Source organism: Panthera onca, chromosome E2 (assembly GCF_046562875.1).
Source record: "Panthera onca isolate mPanOnc1 chromosome E2, mPanOnc1 haplotype 2, whole genome shotgun sequence".
Classification (NCBI taxonomy): domain Eukaryota; kingdom Metazoa; phylum Chordata; class Mammalia; order Carnivora; family Felidae; genus Panthera; species Panthera onca.
The window spans coordinates 54,444,184-54,462,205 of NC_138353.1; the positions used below are offsets into that span (position 1 = coordinate 54,444,184).

Sequence of the window (18,022 nt, forward strand, 5' to 3'; positions counted from 1 at the left end):
TGGATACGCTGGGAGGAGGTGACCAGGGAACAGCCTGGAGCAGTCCCGCCCTGCCTTTCGGAAGGAGGGTGGCTGGGCCAAAGCTGCCAGAAGGAAGAACCCCCACACATACTTTGGATTAGGCAAGTGGGGCTGCAGATATGGCTAATTACCACCCAGAGTGATACCACCTCATGACAGCCGGAGGCGTGTGCAGATACCCGTGGGGGCTCCTTCACCAGAACGGTCTCTCCCGCTGCAGCCCCCAGGGTAAAGGAGGTTGCTGCGACAAGCTGGCAAACCAGGAGGTCGGGAGAGGGGCCCCCGAAGGGCTGGTGTGGTTTTAGGGGATCCAGCTGTGGCTGGAGCCCGGAGAGGGCTAGAGGACTGGCCAGTTCTCCCCAGCTTGGCCATTTGTTGCCAGGGAGCTGGGTAGTTGCCACCCACCTGGAGTCCCAGTCGAGTGAAGGGGGTGGGGAGGGGACAGCGCACCCTCGGGGACTCCTCCAGGCAGTCCTCCTGGTGGTGCAGAGGCTCCAGCGGCAAAGCTTCCCTCCGATCCATCTGAACGAGGTGATCACAGACGTGTAACGGCAGGCAGCTCCCGTGTCCTCAGCTTCTGCGTGGCCGAGCTCTGGGACAGGGGACATTTCAGGGTCACGAGCTAGTGGAGGGCAGGGCCGCATCCCGTCCCGTACCCGATGCCACAGCGCCAGGCCAGCAGAGGGAAGGCTGACCCCTGGATGCGCGTCTTCTTTCAGACTTACATTCACATCATCGACCAAAGGACTGGGAAGCCCGTGCCGACCCAGTTTTACACGGACCCCGTGGTGGTGTTTCATCACGTCAACGCCTACGAAGAGGATGGCTGCCTTGTGTTTGACGTCATCGCCTACGAGGACGGCAGCCTTTATCAGCTCTTCCACTTGGCCAACCTGAACCAGGACTTTGAGGAGAACTCCAGGCTCACCTCCGTTCCCACCCTCCAGAGGTTCGCCGTGCCCCTCGATGTGGACAAGGTAATGGGCGGGACGGGGGCCCATTTCATTCCTGGGGCGTCGTGAGCCCAAGTGGGCAGTTACTTTGGCGTCGGCTTGATTGACATTGAAATCCAAAGTGAGCTGTTCTTAAAGACATCTTTTCATTGTTTCTCCAAGAATGATACGTGTTTATAGCAGAAGCCTTAGAAAATATAGATTAGGGAGGGGTACCTGGGTGGCTCAGTTGGTTAAGTGTCCAGAGCCTGGTTGGGTTTCCCTCTCTCTCTCCCTCTCTCTCTGCCCCTCCCCAACTTGTGCCTGTGCGCGCTCGCTGCCTCCCTCCCTCCCTCCCCCCTTCCCTCTCTGCCTTCAAAATAAGTTAAAAAAAAACTTAAGGGGCACCTGGGTGGCTCAGTCGGTTGAGCTTCTGACTTCAGCTCAGGTCATGATCTCGCAGTCTGTGAGTTCGAGCCCCGCATCGGGCTCTGTGCTGACCGCTCGGAGCCTGAAGCCTGCTTCAAATTCTGTCTCCCTCTCTCTCTGCCCCTCCCCCACTCATGCTCTGTCTCTCTGTCAAAAATAAATAAACATTTAAAAAAAAAAACTTAAAATATAGATTAGATAAAAAGGAAACAAACCCACAGACCTACTGTAGATATATTTGTATTGCCTCCAAAGTCTCTCGCTAGACAGACATATTGGTACATCTGTCGATGTATCTGTGTATATGTGGCTCTAACACACATACACATGAATATGTCTCTCGATAAAGCAGTTAAAAATTCTGTGTACTATGACTTCTCTAAAATTTAGAAATATATACGTATATTTTATATATTGCTTAATTTTAGAGGAGATCGCAGAATTCTCAATCGACTTATTGAGATAGAATTTCACATAGCATCCACCCGTTTCACTCATTTAAAGTGTACAATTCAGTTGCCTTTAGTATCTTTACAGACTTGTGTGATCATCACGACGATGGATTTTAAAACATTTTCGCGACCCTGGAAAGGAACCTTGCACCCCTTAAGCCACGCCCCTCCCCCAGCTCTAGGTAACCACTCATCCCCTTCCTCTCTCTGAGGATCTGCCTGTTGGAGACACGTCATGTACGTGGACCCACGCGCCAGGTGGTCCCCTGCGGCTGGCTGCCCTCCCTCAGCACGGTGTTTCGGAGGTCCGTCTCTGTTGCAGCGTGTGTCAGCCCTTCCTTCCTTTTCACGGAGGATTATGTGCATACTGTTTTGTGTGCGACTGTTTTCACTTACACGTGTATCTAAACATCTCCCCATGACATTAAATACTCTTCTGCAACATCATTTTAAATATTCGTGTGACGTTCCCAGGCCGGGATTCGTCACTATTCACTCACCTAATGCCCTGCTATTGAATCGTCTGCGTCTTGCATTAAAAATGACCACGAGGCCAGACATTATCTTCAATTAGGGTGATGCTCCCAGAGGCTACAGAGACTTCTGGCTCCAGAACTCACTGACTTCACGACTTAATTAATTTAAATGAAAGCAAATCCAATTCACCTCGATTTTGGTGGCTCCTATTACTAAATGCGCTGTATGTGCCGGGTACTTTGCCAGGCGTTTTATTTTCCTTGCCTCACTTAATGAGCAAAACAACCTATGGGAGAGGTCCTCACATTAGCCTCATTTTACAGATGGAGAAACCGAGGCCCGGAGAGGTTCAGGAACATGCCCCAAGTGGCAGAGCCATGATTGGCACCTGCCTGTCTCTCCATGCATACTCGTAGCTGGTAAAGGTGCAACTCTCCTGCTCTCCCCAGCAGGCCTAACACCTGGAAAGAGCCCAGACGGGTCCCCCTCTGCAGGCCTGGGAAATGGAAGACGCTCCGACAGAAGGCCCAGGGAGCCTCCTCCCACCTCACTGCCGGGCTCCCATCAGTCAGTGGGGCCTGCGTGTGCACCCAGGTTTCTCTGGTCCCGGAGTCGGGGTTCTTTCCTGTCTTGTCGGCATTTCCCCATCTGCCGTCATTGGTTTATCTCTGTCCCGATTTTCATTTTTATCACCTCAATTTAACCCTTACAAAGTCGTGTTTTGTTTAAACCATCTCCCTCTTGAGAGGTAACCCGACACTAGTCACTGGAAAGAGAGCATCGCTCACTGCAAACGGAAGACAAGCCGGGGAGAAGCAGTGGCAATAAAGCAGAGGTCTTACTCTCCGCGGCTTGCCAAGACTTCACCTCTTTGTTAAGAAGAAAGTCCTAAAAGTACTAGGTGTTAAAGAGCTAATGGCACCTGACTCAGACTCTCCTTGACCCGGTCGGAAAGATCGGGAAGAGAAAAAGGAGTGAACTTTCTCCTCACGGGGTTCAGGGCTGTTGAGTGAGTGGCCACATTCCACGAAGTCGTCACATGGGCTCCTGGCCTCTGCGGTCTCCACTCTGGGCAGCCCCGCAGGGCCAAGCAGGGCCAGTCTTGGTGTCCTGGTTCCGGGAAGCAGTGGTGGGAGGTGATGTCACAGAGCACACAGGTGCACATCCCGAGGCCCGGCCCTGCCTCACGCCGACCTCAGCCTGGGGATGAAACCTGGACAGGAAACACTCCCTCCCACTGCCCACACACCGAGGGATTTTATAGCCTTTTATCGTGCTTGAAAAATGATTTGCTTCCTTGGAACCAAGCTAAGAAGTTCAGCACGTAGATTTTGAAAAGCTACCGTGTGAACCATCTACTGCTTTGAAACCAGCAAAGAAGAGTGAGCCCTGGGAAGGGTAGCTCTGGCCACGCTTTTTAATTGCTGTTTATTGTCCCTTAAAAAGGCTCCTTGCTTCACTTTCAAGTTGCCCTGCCTGCGTATTGAAATCGGGAAGCTGAGCACATGCCCATGGCAGACATGTCCCAGTCTGGCAGCTCCAATTCCGTTCTTCCCAAAGGCTTATTAGGACGGACCGAAGGAGATACCACCTGCCTCTGGCACCCTTCAGTCTGGGGCCATTGCTCATGGCTGTCCCCCTGCCTGAAACCCTGTCCTACTCGGATCAGGCCTCCGCTCCTGACTTGGCTGCAGGTTGGACTCACCTGGGGGTTCTGAGACCACACCTGGGCAGACCCCGGTGTAGACCAGTGAAGGCAGAACCTCTGGGTGGAGGTGGAGGACCTGGAAGGGGGGGGGGGCGTGGTCTCGGCCCACAGAGGCTTTCGATTTGCAACCAGGGAGAACCAACCTCAGTCTGGCAAATTCCTGTTGGCCCTACAGGTGTCAGGGTCATTGCTCCCCTCAGAGGACCTCATTCGTGCCAATGGCACTTGCAGCTCCTGCTGAACCCTTGTCCCCGGCAAGGGAACTTGTTCAGTCACCGGACCCGTGAAGCTCTGAGAGCCAGAGCCCATCCTCCTGTCAGCTGATTGTTCCACGCGCGTCACAGGGCCTGGTCCTTGGAGGGTCCTCGTTAAGCTTTTAACCACTTGAACTCAATGAACGCGTGACGTGCAGATGAGAAATGAGTGGGTCTCTGAAAGGACGCGGGTCTGTCTTTAACATTGGGAACATTTCCCAAGTGGCAAGTGCTCTCCACAGAGAATGGGCAAGAGTGAAGTATACTTAAAAGTCTGGGATGTCCCGGCTGCCCCAGATTCTCTTGCGTCTGGGCCAGCTGGGGTCAGAGGAAGGTGGGGCCCCTTGGCACGGTGGCCTGTTTTTGTAGGGCGGTGCAGGGGTTGTCCCAGGCGGGGCCGGGCTGGGAGGGGCGTGGGCGTGTACAGACAGCTCCGTGGCCGCCCTGGGCATCCGGCGGGGCTCCGGGGGGCTGCCTCCAGGGGGGTTCGTGAGCACTAGCCTTCCCTTTCGGCAGCTATCCTTGCATAAGCCGCCACCGTGGGAGGAGGCTTTGTGGACCTACGAGGGGTGGCTTCCACTCCTGGCTCAGTAGTTTGGTTTTTTGTCTTGATCCTAAATGTGAAAACAAAGACCCGCCCCCCCCCCCCCCCCCACCTACCTCAAAAGCTGCCATTTATTGAGAGCTCATTATCTGCCGGGACCTGTGTTAGATGTCGTTTTTGCTTTTAGACCCCGGCAAGAGGGGCCCCTGCTCTGGCCTGGGCATTGGGGGGCCCTAATCCAGACTTTCTCTGGCAGTGTCCCTCCTTCACAGAGTCGGGGGTTCTTCGGGCCAAGGGGCCATGCCCACCCAGCCAGGTGCCTTCCCCTTCCCCAGCCACGAACCAGCTACCTGGGATCCGTGAATTCCCTCCCCCAAAAGCCCCCACACTGCTTCCAGCACCTGCCTCTGTCTTCCTAAAGGCAGGCCGTGCCCCTGGTGTACAGGCCTCAGACCCACAAGGTGGCCAGAATTTGGCTCTTGGCTTCGGTCGTGCTGGCTGGGGCTTCTGTGCAGTGGGAAGAAAGGGGGACAGGGACAAAGAACCCGGGCCCAGAGGCTGGCCCTTGTCTGCCACCCTATTCTGACTCAGAACTCAAGGAGTCCTAGAATTCCAAATTCACACATCCTTCCAGACCAGCACTATGCAAAAGAGTCCACTGCGGCTATGACACATTCTCTATCTGAGGCAGTAGCCACGAGACACGTGTGCCATTGAAATGTGCCTTGTGCAGCTGAGGAAGAAGATGTGTAATTGTTCTTAAGTGTAAGTAAAATGTAAATAGCCACATGTGGTTAGCGGTTGCCCTCTCGGACAGCGCACTTCTGCGTTATGAAGGTCTGTGTATCGAGGAGGGGGAGAAAATGGTATTTCATGTAACAGTTTGCTCAACGCATTTAGACATAGGGTACGTGGGTCTCCACTCTACTTCTTGGTCCTGAAAATTTGTGGAACTGTTAAATGCTTTGCAAGCCTCTCATCTAATCAGTAGGACGCCCCTCTGAGTTGCTTGTTATCCCCATGACTACGGATGAGAGAGAAAGTAACTTGCCCAACTTGCAGAAATATCAGTGGGATTTTGAGCTGGGATTTGAATGCGTGTCTCTGTGGTTCCAAGTTACTAACTACAATGTGCCTGGCCCTGGCCCAGGTGTTTTCATCACCATTGTTTAATTGTAACTACAGTCTTCAGCTGCAGGTCAAAGCAACCTCACTTGTGCTCACCACCCATTCAAAAAGTTACAAATCGCCCCCATATTTTACAAACTACCGAACAGCCTCAGGGAGGCCTGGGGGCTGAGGGTGGGGGGGAGGCTCCTCAAGTTCACACAGAAAGCCAGAGAGCCAGATTTCACACACAGGGCTTCTGAACCCCAAAGCCAGTGTTTCGGGGAATTACCGAGATGGCTGCTTCGCACAGAGTTGCCTCGAGTTGGGGGATTTCAAAACAAACCTGTAGGATTTTGTTGAATTTTGGCTGGAAAGCTGTTTCTTCCCAAAGCTGAGCACGCCGGCCACAAAAAGCAGCTGAGTCACGTTGGTGACTGCTATGTGGAAAAATTCAGTTTATCCCTCAACCAGTCTGACCAGTTTCAGGCCAGAATTATAAGTCTCTGCAGACCGACTCCCCGAGACACAAGCCCAGGGCATGCACAACAGGCCTGTTGCTGTCGGGTGACTATAAGGCACCAGGCAGAGCCTCTGCCGATTTGTGGCTCGATGCAGGAGGAGGCATTCCAGAACTTCAGTTTACAAGACAGCACCGAGGTGCCGGGTGCCAGGCGGGACTTTTTCACGCATTTCATCTCCTTGAATTCCTGCAGCCACCCTGTGAAGCACATGTTTTGCACCTTGACAGTGGAAGGAAAAGCTTACTGAGTTATGCATCCACTCCGTTCATCCAGCTGTTCCTTCCTGGGAGCTGTGCCTTGGCGACATTGCAGATTGAGTGGTCAAGGGAGGGGATGTTTTGAGCAGAGACCTGCAGGATGGGAAGGGACTGGCCTCAGGGCCTTTGTACCTGCTTTGCCCTACTGCCTGCAGTGCTCTTGCTTTGGAGCGAAAGACTTGCAGTGTGAAGGGCCCAAACTCTTCTTCCCTCTGTGGCCTTGGACAAATCACCTTCCTTCTCCGGGCCTGCTTCCTCTTCTGTAAGTTGAGGGGTTGAACTAAGCAAATCTCAAAGGGCCCCTGCAGCCCGGCTGCTATAGGATGCAGTACCTTAGCATCCGCTTCCCGGCAAAAAGCTGCTATCCCTCAGACAGGTTTCATTTAATTATAAAATCCCATCTTGGAAAATTTGGGAAGTAGAGAAAAGTTTAAATGAGGAGAAGTCAGCCATAACAATAACTCTCGCCCTGTAAACTCCGTGAAGGCAGGGACTCCGTCTTGCTTCTCTGACCTGCGCTCGCCCCCAGTGGTATAGTGAGTAATATAATAACAACAATGGTAATAATAAAACAATGATGGTGTTATCAGCTTGCAACTAGCATTTATTTAGCCCTGACTGTTAACCAGACCCTCCTGTAAACCGTTTTCAGGGATTATTTTATTCAACCTGCACAATAATTTAGAGACACATATACACTCTTTATATACACTCTTTACACATATACACATCTGCTGTACCTCACTATAAAGATGAGGCAGCGGCTTCCCAGGTACTAAGTAACTTGCTCAAGGCCCCGTAGCTCCTACGTAGGGAAATGGGGAGTAGTAGAAGCTCAATAAATAATCGATTGTTTTCAATCACTCTCCTGGATTACAACCACGACAGGTAAGACCCTAAACAAAGTCCGATTGTAAGTTGAGACCAAGGAATGTCCTTGGTCGATCTTTGACTCCCAAGTAATGATGATTGCCTGTTTGTTTTCATTTCAGCAGTGGTTTTCATAGAAGAAAGTCCTGAAAATACAGGGAAGTGTAGAAAAAGGAAGTCCCCATAATTCCACTGCCTGCTGTCTTGTTAGTATTTGGTGTATTCCCCCAGGCTCTTTTCAGTGTCATTTTTTTTTGACCTGATTGAGCTCAGGCTGCGTATACAATTTGCTGCGGTTCTCAGTACTCTCTCATGAGCATTTCCCATGTTATTATGAACTCTTTATAAACATCCTTTTAATGACTGATGCAGCCTTGTACAGGTGAATCACCTAGTATTTAAAAAGCGAGAACCTACCAGCACATTAGTTTCACCTGTGAAAGATAATGTAGCCCAGAGTAGTAGAAAAGAGCCAGGAGTTTAGGGACGCTCACCCCACCACCTACCAGCTACACCCTCTCAGAGAATGAGAATAATACTGGTAATACAGGGGCGCCTGGGTGGCTCAGTCGGTTAAGCGTCAAACTCTTGATGTGAGCTCAGGTCACGATCCCATGGGTCCATGAGATCGAGCCCCATGCTGGGCTCTGTGCTGACATTGTGGATCCTGCTTGGGATTCTTTCTTTCCCTCTTTCTCTGCTCTTCCCCATTGTGCATGTGTGTTCACTCTTCCTCCTTCCCCCCCCACTCTCAAAATATACATTAAAAAAAAAAAGAATACCAATAATATAATAGCTGCTTCCTGTGGTTTACATGAGGCCAGAAGAAGATGACATCCTCTAGGGGCACCTGGCTAGCTCAGTTGGCTGAGCAACTTCAGCCCAGGTCATGATCTCGTGGTTCACAAGTTTGAACCCCGCATCGGGCTCTGTGCTGACAGCTCAGAGCCTGGAGCCTGCTTCGGATTCTGTGTCTCCCCCTCTCTCCGCCCCTCCGTAGCTTGCGTGCTGTGTCACGCTCTCAAAAATAATTAAAAACATTACAAAATTTTTTTTGAAAGATGACATCCTCTGAAGCACTTTTTTTTAATGCTATGAGTTTATTTATTTACTTTAAGAGAGAGAAAGAGAGAGGATGAGAGAAAATCCCAAGCAGGCTCCCCTAAACCACTTTGTTAAACATACACGGTATAGCACTTGTTTGCTCTGGGTAACAAGTGGTCGATTTTTTTCTTGAAAACTGATTCTTTCAGAATGCAGAAGTGGGATCAAATGTAGTCAAACTGGCATCCACAACGGCAAGAGCCCTGAAGGAAAAAGATGACCGAGTCTACTGCCAGCCGGAGCTGCTTTATGAAGGTAAAATGCCTCCCTTCCGGATGCTCAGGGAAGGAGCAGGACCTCAGGAATCCCCTGAGGCCTCTCAGTACCTCCTTCTGATGCAGGAGAGCTGTGCATGGACACGGGGCAAACGGAAAGGCTCTTGGAGTGCCCCGGTAGAAAGCATCTGGGGACAGTTCTCTTTCGCGTATCTTCAAACGCCTCCCAGGAGGGCACTGGGAGTGGGGGTGCTCATTGGATGATTTCACAGCTGGCCTCTGTAAATGCTCCAATTTGTCAAAGGCTGACTTACTGACTTACTGCATTTCTGCTTGTACCCCTTGAAAATACCCTGCGGGACAGGGGCCATCAGCCCCATTTTATGGAGGAGAAAATGGCTCAGAGAGGCTGGGCTCGACACAGCGTGTAAACCCCTCCCATAAAAGTCGTACCCGTAAGGGCAGGTCTTCTCAACCTGGGCACCCCTGACAATGGGGGCTGGGTCATTCTCTGTGACGGGGGCCATCCTGGGCACTAGGGTGTGGAGCAGCATCCCTGCCCTTGACCCACCAGATGCCTGTAGCACCTGCACCCTGAATTGGCGCGACCAAAAACATGTCCAGACATCGCCAACGTCCCTGGGGGCACCATCACCCTGACTGAGAACCGCTGCCCTAGGAGCCTATGAGGCAGGGACTGTGTTCCTGTGCTCAGTGTATCACCAGCACGTGACAAAAGCGTGACTTAGAGGGGGAGGTCTGTGCTCAACATGGGCAAGGAACGAGGGTGCTAGACGGTGGCAGGGCGCGGTTTTGCCTTGCTCTCCACGTCAGCTGCCCCCTACCAGGTTCAGGCATCTAGAGGGACACCGTCCTGGGGACTTTGTTAGGATGACCCCAGCTTTGCCCATAAGACCCCCTGCTGTAAACGGCATCTTATGGATGTTTGAACAGGCTCTGTGTGGGGCCCCCACCGCTGGGAGTCATCTTTAGAAGTGAATGTATAGATCTTGGTCCCAATTCTTAAGGCATTAACCCCCATCTCTGCTCACCCGCCACATGGCATGGGCAGACGGAGGCTTAAAACGTTCTGGGTCTTTTTGCATCTGAGAAGAGAATGCTCGCTTATTGTGGCAAACTTGGGCAATGCTGAGAAGCATGGCAATAGACAGCTCCCTTGTAATCCCTCCGTCCATGGCAACCCTTTGGAAATCCCCATTGTCTTTCTGTCGGGTGTGGGTTCCTTGGCATATGCCAGCCCTCTTCTAGGGCTCCCCAGACATCGCCTCATCTCACCCCGACAGTCTCATCCTGTTGTCCTTGACGTTACATGAGTTCGCGTCCGTGAAGCGCTTCACCGAGAACCTGGCCCCCAGTGAGAGTCCAGCACAAAGTAGAAGTTACCAGAACAATCCTGGGAGGCAGGTGTTGGCACTTGTTATTCTTGTTTTAGAGCTGAGGATGGCAAAGGTGAGGATAATTCAGTAACCTGCCCACAGATAGGCAGCAGAGTCAGGATCTGAACCCAGGTCTCTCAGACTCCAAAGCCCTTACCCTCTGGATCTATAGTTTTACAAAAGGCATACCATACCATCCAGGATATTTAGAAATGGCTTCTTCCGTTTAATGGATATAGCCTGAGAACTTCCCTACATCCTGAAGATTCTTCAAGAGCGTGGCTTCAATAGCCTCACGGAATTCGCAGGGATGAATCATATTTTACATAACCAAGTCATTTACAGGGTGGAGATTGGGGGGGCGGGGTGCGATCCTAGACCAGGTTTGAGGCCCAGGAGCACCACAGGAAGTCTGGGGCCAACTGTGGGCATCTTTTTCTGATCTCTGTATGTGGGTGGTCCCTCTTCACATTCACCAGGACATCTCTTGGAACTCTCCCGACTACTTGCCTGTGGGACTGGACATCTTCCCACCTCTCCCAGCCATGCAGGGGCACGAGAGCCTGATAACTGAAGCTCCCCGCCTGCTTCCTCTTTTCCCAGACATTATATTTTCACCAGCAGTTGGCTCCAGCTGCCTGGAATATTTCATACAAAGGGGACTTTTATCCCAGCACTTAAAGTTAGAGATTCAAGGGCTCCTGGTGGCTCAGTCGGTTAAGTGACTTCAGCTCAGGTCATGATCTCATGGTTCGTGGGCTCGAGCCCTGCATCGGGCTCTATGCTGACAGCTCAGAGCATGGAGCCTGCTTTGGATTCTGTGTCTCCTTCTCTCTGCCCCTCCCCTGCTTACACTCTGTCTGTCTGTCTCTTCCTCTCATAAATAAACATTAAACTTAGAGATTCAACCTGACACACCAGACATGTATGTATGCATGTACATTGACAAAATTTTCAGGTCTTTTTGATTACAAAAGTAATAGGTACAAAAAAAATTTCATGAAACATGAAACCCATAGGTATACACTATGAAACATAAACTACAAGGAAGTTCTAACCCCAGCAGTGCTTCTGAACCTTTTCTCTTCTTTTGTAACATAGTGGAGATAATTCTATAACCAGCCTTTTACACTTTATCTTATGATATGGACACTTTCCTGTATTATTAAAATTCTTTGTAAACATTAGTTTTATGTATGTTATTACGTGAATTCACCAGATTTGTTTGACTATTCCCCATTGAGACTCCTTTCCACGGTTTCAGGGGTTTTTCTTTTTGGTCTACACCCCCACACATGTGCATGCACATGAGTATTTTTTTTTTTTTTTTTTTGAAGAGCTTTAAAAAAAATTGCGGTGGCCTCTGATTTTAATCATGCAATTCTCTCTGATTTCTATCTTGGATAATTAAGGATGCTTACACACTTAAAAAACTAGGTCTGTCTTACCTTGCTCCGGAACCTTCTAATAGAGCCAGAGTAATTATCAGAGGTTCCCTCCCCCTGCTCTGCTACCAACCTTGATCTAATACAGGGCCTGAAGCAAGTTTAGGGATCCTGGATAGGGAGCCATTTTTGTGGAAAGGATGCCCAGCCTGGCATGAAGGGTAGATGTTCCCAGCCCGCGGTGATGGGGACTTCATCAGCCGTGTCCTTCTCTCCAGGCTTAGAGCTGCCTCGGATCAATTATGCTCACAACGGGAAGCCCTACCGCTATGTGTTTGCGGCCGAAGTTCACTGGAGTCCCATCCCAACCAAGGTACCAATCCCTGTGTGATTTGGGCTGGTGCTCCCAACAATGATCGTGTCCACCTGCAAAGCTGAACTCCAGGATCTCAGACTGGGTGAACTTGATCAGAAAAGGGAGGTCTTTTTGGGGACAGAGGGCAGATCAGAGAGTGAGGTCAGGGGGACAAAATACAGGGAAAGCAATGATAGGCCAGCCAAGGGAGGGAGCCATACCTGAGGGGCTGAAGCTCAGGAAGGAGGTCACGGCTGTGGTTCATCCATTGATTTCTTTATTTAGCATGTTTATTGAGCACCAACCATGTGCTACACCGTGCAGGCACTGAGGATAAGGAAGTGAACAGGGGGATCCCAGCCTCTGCCTTCAAGGAACTCACCCTCTCGAGCAGAGGGCTGAAACTCGGAGCATTTATTTTGTTTTTTAAACTACGATTTGTTGAACAATTACTGTATCCCAGGGACTATACTCAGTGTTATACACGCGTCACTTGTCTTTAACATCTTCATTTTTTAATAATAAAATGGAATACCTTTTTTAAAAAATGCAAACAGTGCAAAAATGTACAGAGCAAACAATTAAAGTTCACACACACACACCCCTAGCCACTCCCCACTTGTCCCACACCCTGAGGGGAAACAGGTCTGTTACGGATTAAGAGAAGTCCAGGGACTTGCACTTTTTTTTTTTTTTTTTTAACGTTTATTCAGTTTTTGAGAGACAGAGAGAGACAGGGAATGAACAGGGGGAGACAGAGAGGGAGACACACAATCTGAAGCAGGCTCCAGGCTCTGAGCTGTCAGCACAGAGCCCAACACGGGGCTCAAACTCGCAAACTGCGAGATCATGACCTGAGCTGAAGTTGGAGGCTTAACTGACCAAGCCACCCAGGCGCCCCTCAAACTTCAGTGTTGGTTTTTTTTTTCATATTTTATTTTATTTTATTTTAGTTTAGTTTAGTTTATTTATTTATTTATTTTTTTAATTAATTTATTTTTTTTAATATATGAAATTTACTGTCAAATTGGTTTCCATACAACACCCAGTGCTCATCCCAAAAGGTGCCCTCCTCAATACCCATCACCCACCCTACCCTCCCTCCCACCCCCCATCAACCCTCAGTTTGTTCTCAGTTTTTTATTTTATGTATTTTTTAAGTAAAAGTTTTTACTATTTTTTAAAAATTTACATCCAGGTTAGCATATAGTGCAACAATGATTTCAGGAGTAGATTCCCTAATGCCCCTTACCCATTTAGCCCATCCCCCCGTCACAATCCCTCCAGGAACCCTCTGTTTGTTCTCCATATTTAAGAGTCTCTTATGTTTTGTCTCTCCCTGTTTTTATATTATTTTTGCTTCCCTTCCCTTGTGTTCATCTGTTCTGTGTCTTAAGGTCCCCATATGAGTGAAGTCATATGATATTTGTCTTTCTCTGACTAATTTCACTTAGCATAATACCCTCTAGTTCCATCCACATAGTTGCAAATGGCAAGATTTCATTCTTTTTGATTGCCGAGTAATACTCCATTGTGTGTGTGTGTGTGTGTGTGTGTGTGTGTATATATATATATATATATATATATATATATATATACATACATACATACATACCACATCTTCTTTATCCATTCATCTATCAGTGGACATTTGGGCTCTTTCCATACTTTGGCTATTGTTGATTAGGGACTTGCACTTTTAAAACAACAAAAGGATAGTATTATCCTTTAAATGTTTGCATTGAGTTCACTAGTTTATTTAACACACACAAAAGTCGCAATGTAGTGTCAAACACCAGATAAATTTAGGATTTTTATTTTTAAAAGAATTCAGTGCATAGTGTTAGCTATGGTTTGGCAGGAGGATCTCTGCTTACAGGTGGAGGAGGAAGCTAGCTGCTTTCGTGTCCGCTGTTATACGGACCCCAGGTAGATGTCATCTGTAGCCTGCACTCGAGGGGCTTAATCCTCTCTGTGGGAATTGTTGCTGTGTGTTTTCAGGGGAAGACCATGCTCTCTAATAATTTGCTCACATGTCTCTCCTCTTTGGGTATACAGATCCTGAAATATGACGTTCTCACAAAGTCATCCTTAAAATGGGGACAGGAGCACTGCTGGCCAGCAGAACCCCTGTTTGTCCCCATGCCGGGTGCCAAGGACGAGGATGACGGTAAGACTCCAGGAAGGGGAGCCCGCTTGCTGCATTCTGCTTGTGATCACCCCTCAGTCAGAGACGTCATGTGGAGGCAGTGACCCTCCCTCCACATCCCCCACATCACACTGCCAGTGGAGCCAGACTTCGAAGCCCAGGTCCTTCTGAGTCCAAAGCTGTGAGTTAGGGAGTCCCTCTAAACACCCTCGCTGCTGACACCAACTGCAAGTTCAGGGGTCCCCCAGTCCCTGGGTTTCAATAGAAGGATTCACAGAACACACTGAAAACTGTTAGGGTTGCGGTTTGTCACAGTGAAAGGATGCAGATTGAAAGAAAAGAGGCTCATGGGACAGAATCCAGGAGATTTCCATTCGTGGAGTGTGTGGTTGTCCCAGGAGGTCATGGCCCACCCCAGCTCCAACAGTATCTATGGAATATCACTGACCGAGGCAACTCACCCAAGCCTTGGGGTCAGAGCTTTTTAGGTGCCTGGTCGTGTACACATGGGTGGTTGGCTGTGTGGTTGATCCTTAGCCTTCAGCCCCTCTGGAGGTCAAGATGACGTCCAAATTGCTTTGCTAGGATAGATCATCAGACTGGCCCCAGGTAAATAAAGATATTCTTAGGAGGCAGGACATTACAGGGGCTTAGAGGTCACCTCCCAGGAGGAAAGGTCAGACCTCCCTTTGCGGGACATTAAATTGTTTACTACACAAAGCCCACTTCCTTTCCACTTGAGAATTCATTGCAGTGGCTGGGACACAATTCTTAACCATCTCTAAGCGTGTACCTTTTGTTCGGAGCACCGGTAAATGCACGTTTGTGGCCCACCTCTCTTTTGTAGATTTCCACATGACCAAATGGTCTTTTCCCTCCTTGATTCGGTCTTTGCCCCAGAATCCTCTGCACACACTTCCGGGGATGCCAAGGCGGGGACATCTAGGACCACGGGTGGGGCTGTCCACACCTGCAGGGGAGGGCGAGCTGCCCCACTGGGCCTGCCAGCTGCTTCCCTGAGGTGGGGAGTGGTTTTCTGCCTGGGCTGTGTCTTCCTACTAATCATGCATGGCACAGCGCACCAGGCAGGGGGCCCAGGTTGCTGTCATCTCTGAGGTGGGGGATTGTTCGTAGCACCTCCTGTTGAGGCTGGCCTCCCACTGGCTGGGCCAGTGCTCCCCCTACATTCTCTGCTGAGCAGGGAGTGGCATTGTGTTCATTCCACCAAAGGAGAGGCTGAGAAAATGATGTGATTTACCTACAGCCACACACCCCGTACCTACCGAGTTAGAATTTTAATCCACGCCAATCTAACTTGGACTATGCTGAACCACCCTGAAGCCCAGAAGGCTTTGGGAGGACTCACGAACACTTGTTGTAAGTTTATGTGCATTCTTTCATTTAATCCTACCTCCCTTGAGGGTGAATACTTAGAATATTTCCATTTATTTCTTTACAGAGGGGAAGGCGGAGGCTACTAGTGTGCTGCTTTGGGCATGAAGTCCCTTGGGCTCATTCAAATGCCATCGAGTGCAACTAGTCTGAGTCTAGCTAAGTGCCATGTATTAGCTTCAATGTAGCCTCGAAACTAATCCTCGATGATCAGGCTTTCTAAACAGTAGTCCGATAGCCATTCTTCAGTGCACACAATATTTGACAAAATGCTTTCACGATTCACCATGCAAGAGATCGTCCCAGCAGCCCTGCAAGGGTAGCGAGAATCATCCTTACTCTGCAGATGAGCGGAGTAAGGGTCGGAGAGGTCAAGGAACTGGCCCCCAGCAGGGCTGGAGCCAGGTATTCTGGTTCCTCATTCCTAGTTGCCTCCTGCTCACACAGAACATCAAATTTGCCTTCCTTTTGTTTTGATTACGTCCTTACCTTCAAAGAGGACGGGGAGATACAGCTGAGAAATGTATCCCTCCAGCTGGAGGAAGTTCAAGTCTGCACTTCTACAAAACGTCTCTTTTTGTTTCCCCAAAGGAATTATCTTATCGGCCATCGTCTCTACCGATCCCCAGAAGCTTCCTTTTCTGCTTGTTCTGGATGCCAAAAGTTTCACAGAACTGGCTCGTGCGACCATTGACGCAGAGGTGCACCTGGATCTTCACGGGTTATTCATCCCGGACGCAGATGGGGACGCAAGGGAGCAGGCCCCTTCCCAGGAACAGCCGGACAGGGTTCCAGACTGCCAGGTGGCCCCACGGACCTGAGTGGGTTGGGCCTGTGGGCTCGCTTCCTCTCTGGGCGAAGGGGGATCCTTCATTTCCCTTTGCACTTATGCTTTCTGCGGTGGCTTTGAGACACAGGTATGGAAATAGTGTCTTTTCTTTCGTCTTATTTTGGCCCTAAAACCATTGTTTGAAAGTGGATCAAATATGTATTGATTAGCTTAAGCATTTCCAAGAAAGCCCTTTTCCTTTCTTATAAAACCATGCCCAGAAATTGTATTAAGGCACATAATCAGCCTTCTTAGAATGAGCAACCACTGATGTGCCAGAGAAGAGGCAGGTAACTATTTGTCATTGCTCCTTCCTCCTGCCCCTCGTCTCCCTCTTTCCAGTAGACTAGACTGTGCATCTGGGAGATCTGGATTTCCCAACCATGTGTTGTTAGTAATATCTGTGGCCAGGAAGGCATATTGCCTTGTGGTCATTCCATGCAAGGCATGGCATAATATAAAATAATAAAAGCGTTAAAGTCTGTTCCAACCTTATTTAATTTTTACGTGGCTTCTTTTCTCTGAAGTTCTTCTAAGGCAATAAAATAGAGTGCAGTTCGTAGCCAGCCAGATGCCCCAGTACAACAGATTGGGACAGCAGATTGGTGTGGCAGTCCCCTTTGCAGGAGAGGGTTAAGGAGCTGGATGGTGACCCAACTAGCCATGGCCAAGGGGCTAGAATCCAGGACCAAGGCCCAGGCCAGGGCTGGCATGAGGAGTTCTTGCCTAATGCTGAGAACCAGGGCAGGGAGCCCTGCCAGCTGGGATTCCACCCTTATTCTGCACCTGCCTCCTCTCCTAAATCTGGATTTCACGCAGTCACCAGTAGAGATTCAGTGACCTGTATTGAGACGGGAAGGAATGAATCTCTAGTGACATTGCATGGAATACCCCAGAGCGGGCAGAGCTCTGAAGGATGGTCTGGACTTTTACCCTGCAAAAACACCATGAAGCCATACTTAGCTCCCACTGGGGGTTGGGTTTGTTTTGGGGGTGTTTTTTGGACATTTTTATTTAAATAATTGAAGATTCATGTACGCGTGTAAGAAATAATACAAAAGAGATCCCTCGTGGACTTTACCCATTTTTTCCAATGGTAACATTATAGTATAGTTATCACAACCAGGATATGACATTGATTCAGTCCATAGATCTTTTTCAGATCCCCCCAGTTTTATTTGTATTCGTTGGTGTGCATGCTTAGTTCTACGCAATTTTATCATGCGTGTAGATTCCTTATTCCACCACCATGATCAAGATACCAAATGGCACATCAACACAAGGATTCCGTGGGGTGCTTTCTTATCACTATACCTACCTGTCTCCCACCATGACCTTCCCCCATCCCTAACCCATGGCAACCACCATTTCTAAAATTTTATCATTTGAAAACTGCTGTATCAATGGAATCACCAGAATTAACTGTTGGGGATTGACTCTTCTCCACAGAATCGCTTGCAGATTCATCCACATTGTTCTATGTTGGGTGTGTTTTGTTCACTACTGTATCCTCGGCACCTAGAACACTGCCTGGTGCCTCACAGGCTCTCAATAATAAATATTTGTTGAGTGATTGCACGAGTGAATTCCTTCAACACACAGATTGTTGGTCGATAATGTA

At 49.3% G+C, this 18,022-nt stretch overlaps 1 protein-coding gene across 3 annotated transcripts in view; it reads left to right on the forward strand.

The window, feature by feature from the left end:
* The window catches only part of BCO1 (beta-carotene oxygenase 1), a 40,870-nt gene extending 23,503 nt beyond the window's left edge, over positions 1-17,367 (forward strand). For all 3 annotated transcript variants that reach the window (XM_060650059.3, XM_060650058.3, XM_078439014.2), the window contains 5 exons: positions 741-998; positions 8,829-8,934; positions 11,955-12,049; positions 14,090-14,201; positions 16,164-17,367. In XM_060650059.3, coding sequence (XP_060506042.3) covers positions 741-998; positions 8,829-8,934; positions 11,955-12,049; positions 14,090-14,201; positions 16,164-16,393 — 801 coding nt within the window. In that variant the 3' untranslated portion in view covers positions 16,394-17,367. The remainder of the gene's footprint in view (positions 1-740; positions 999-8,828; positions 8,935-11,954; positions 12,050-14,089; positions 14,202-16,163) is intronic.
* Positions 17,368-18,022: the final 655 nt, after the last annotated feature.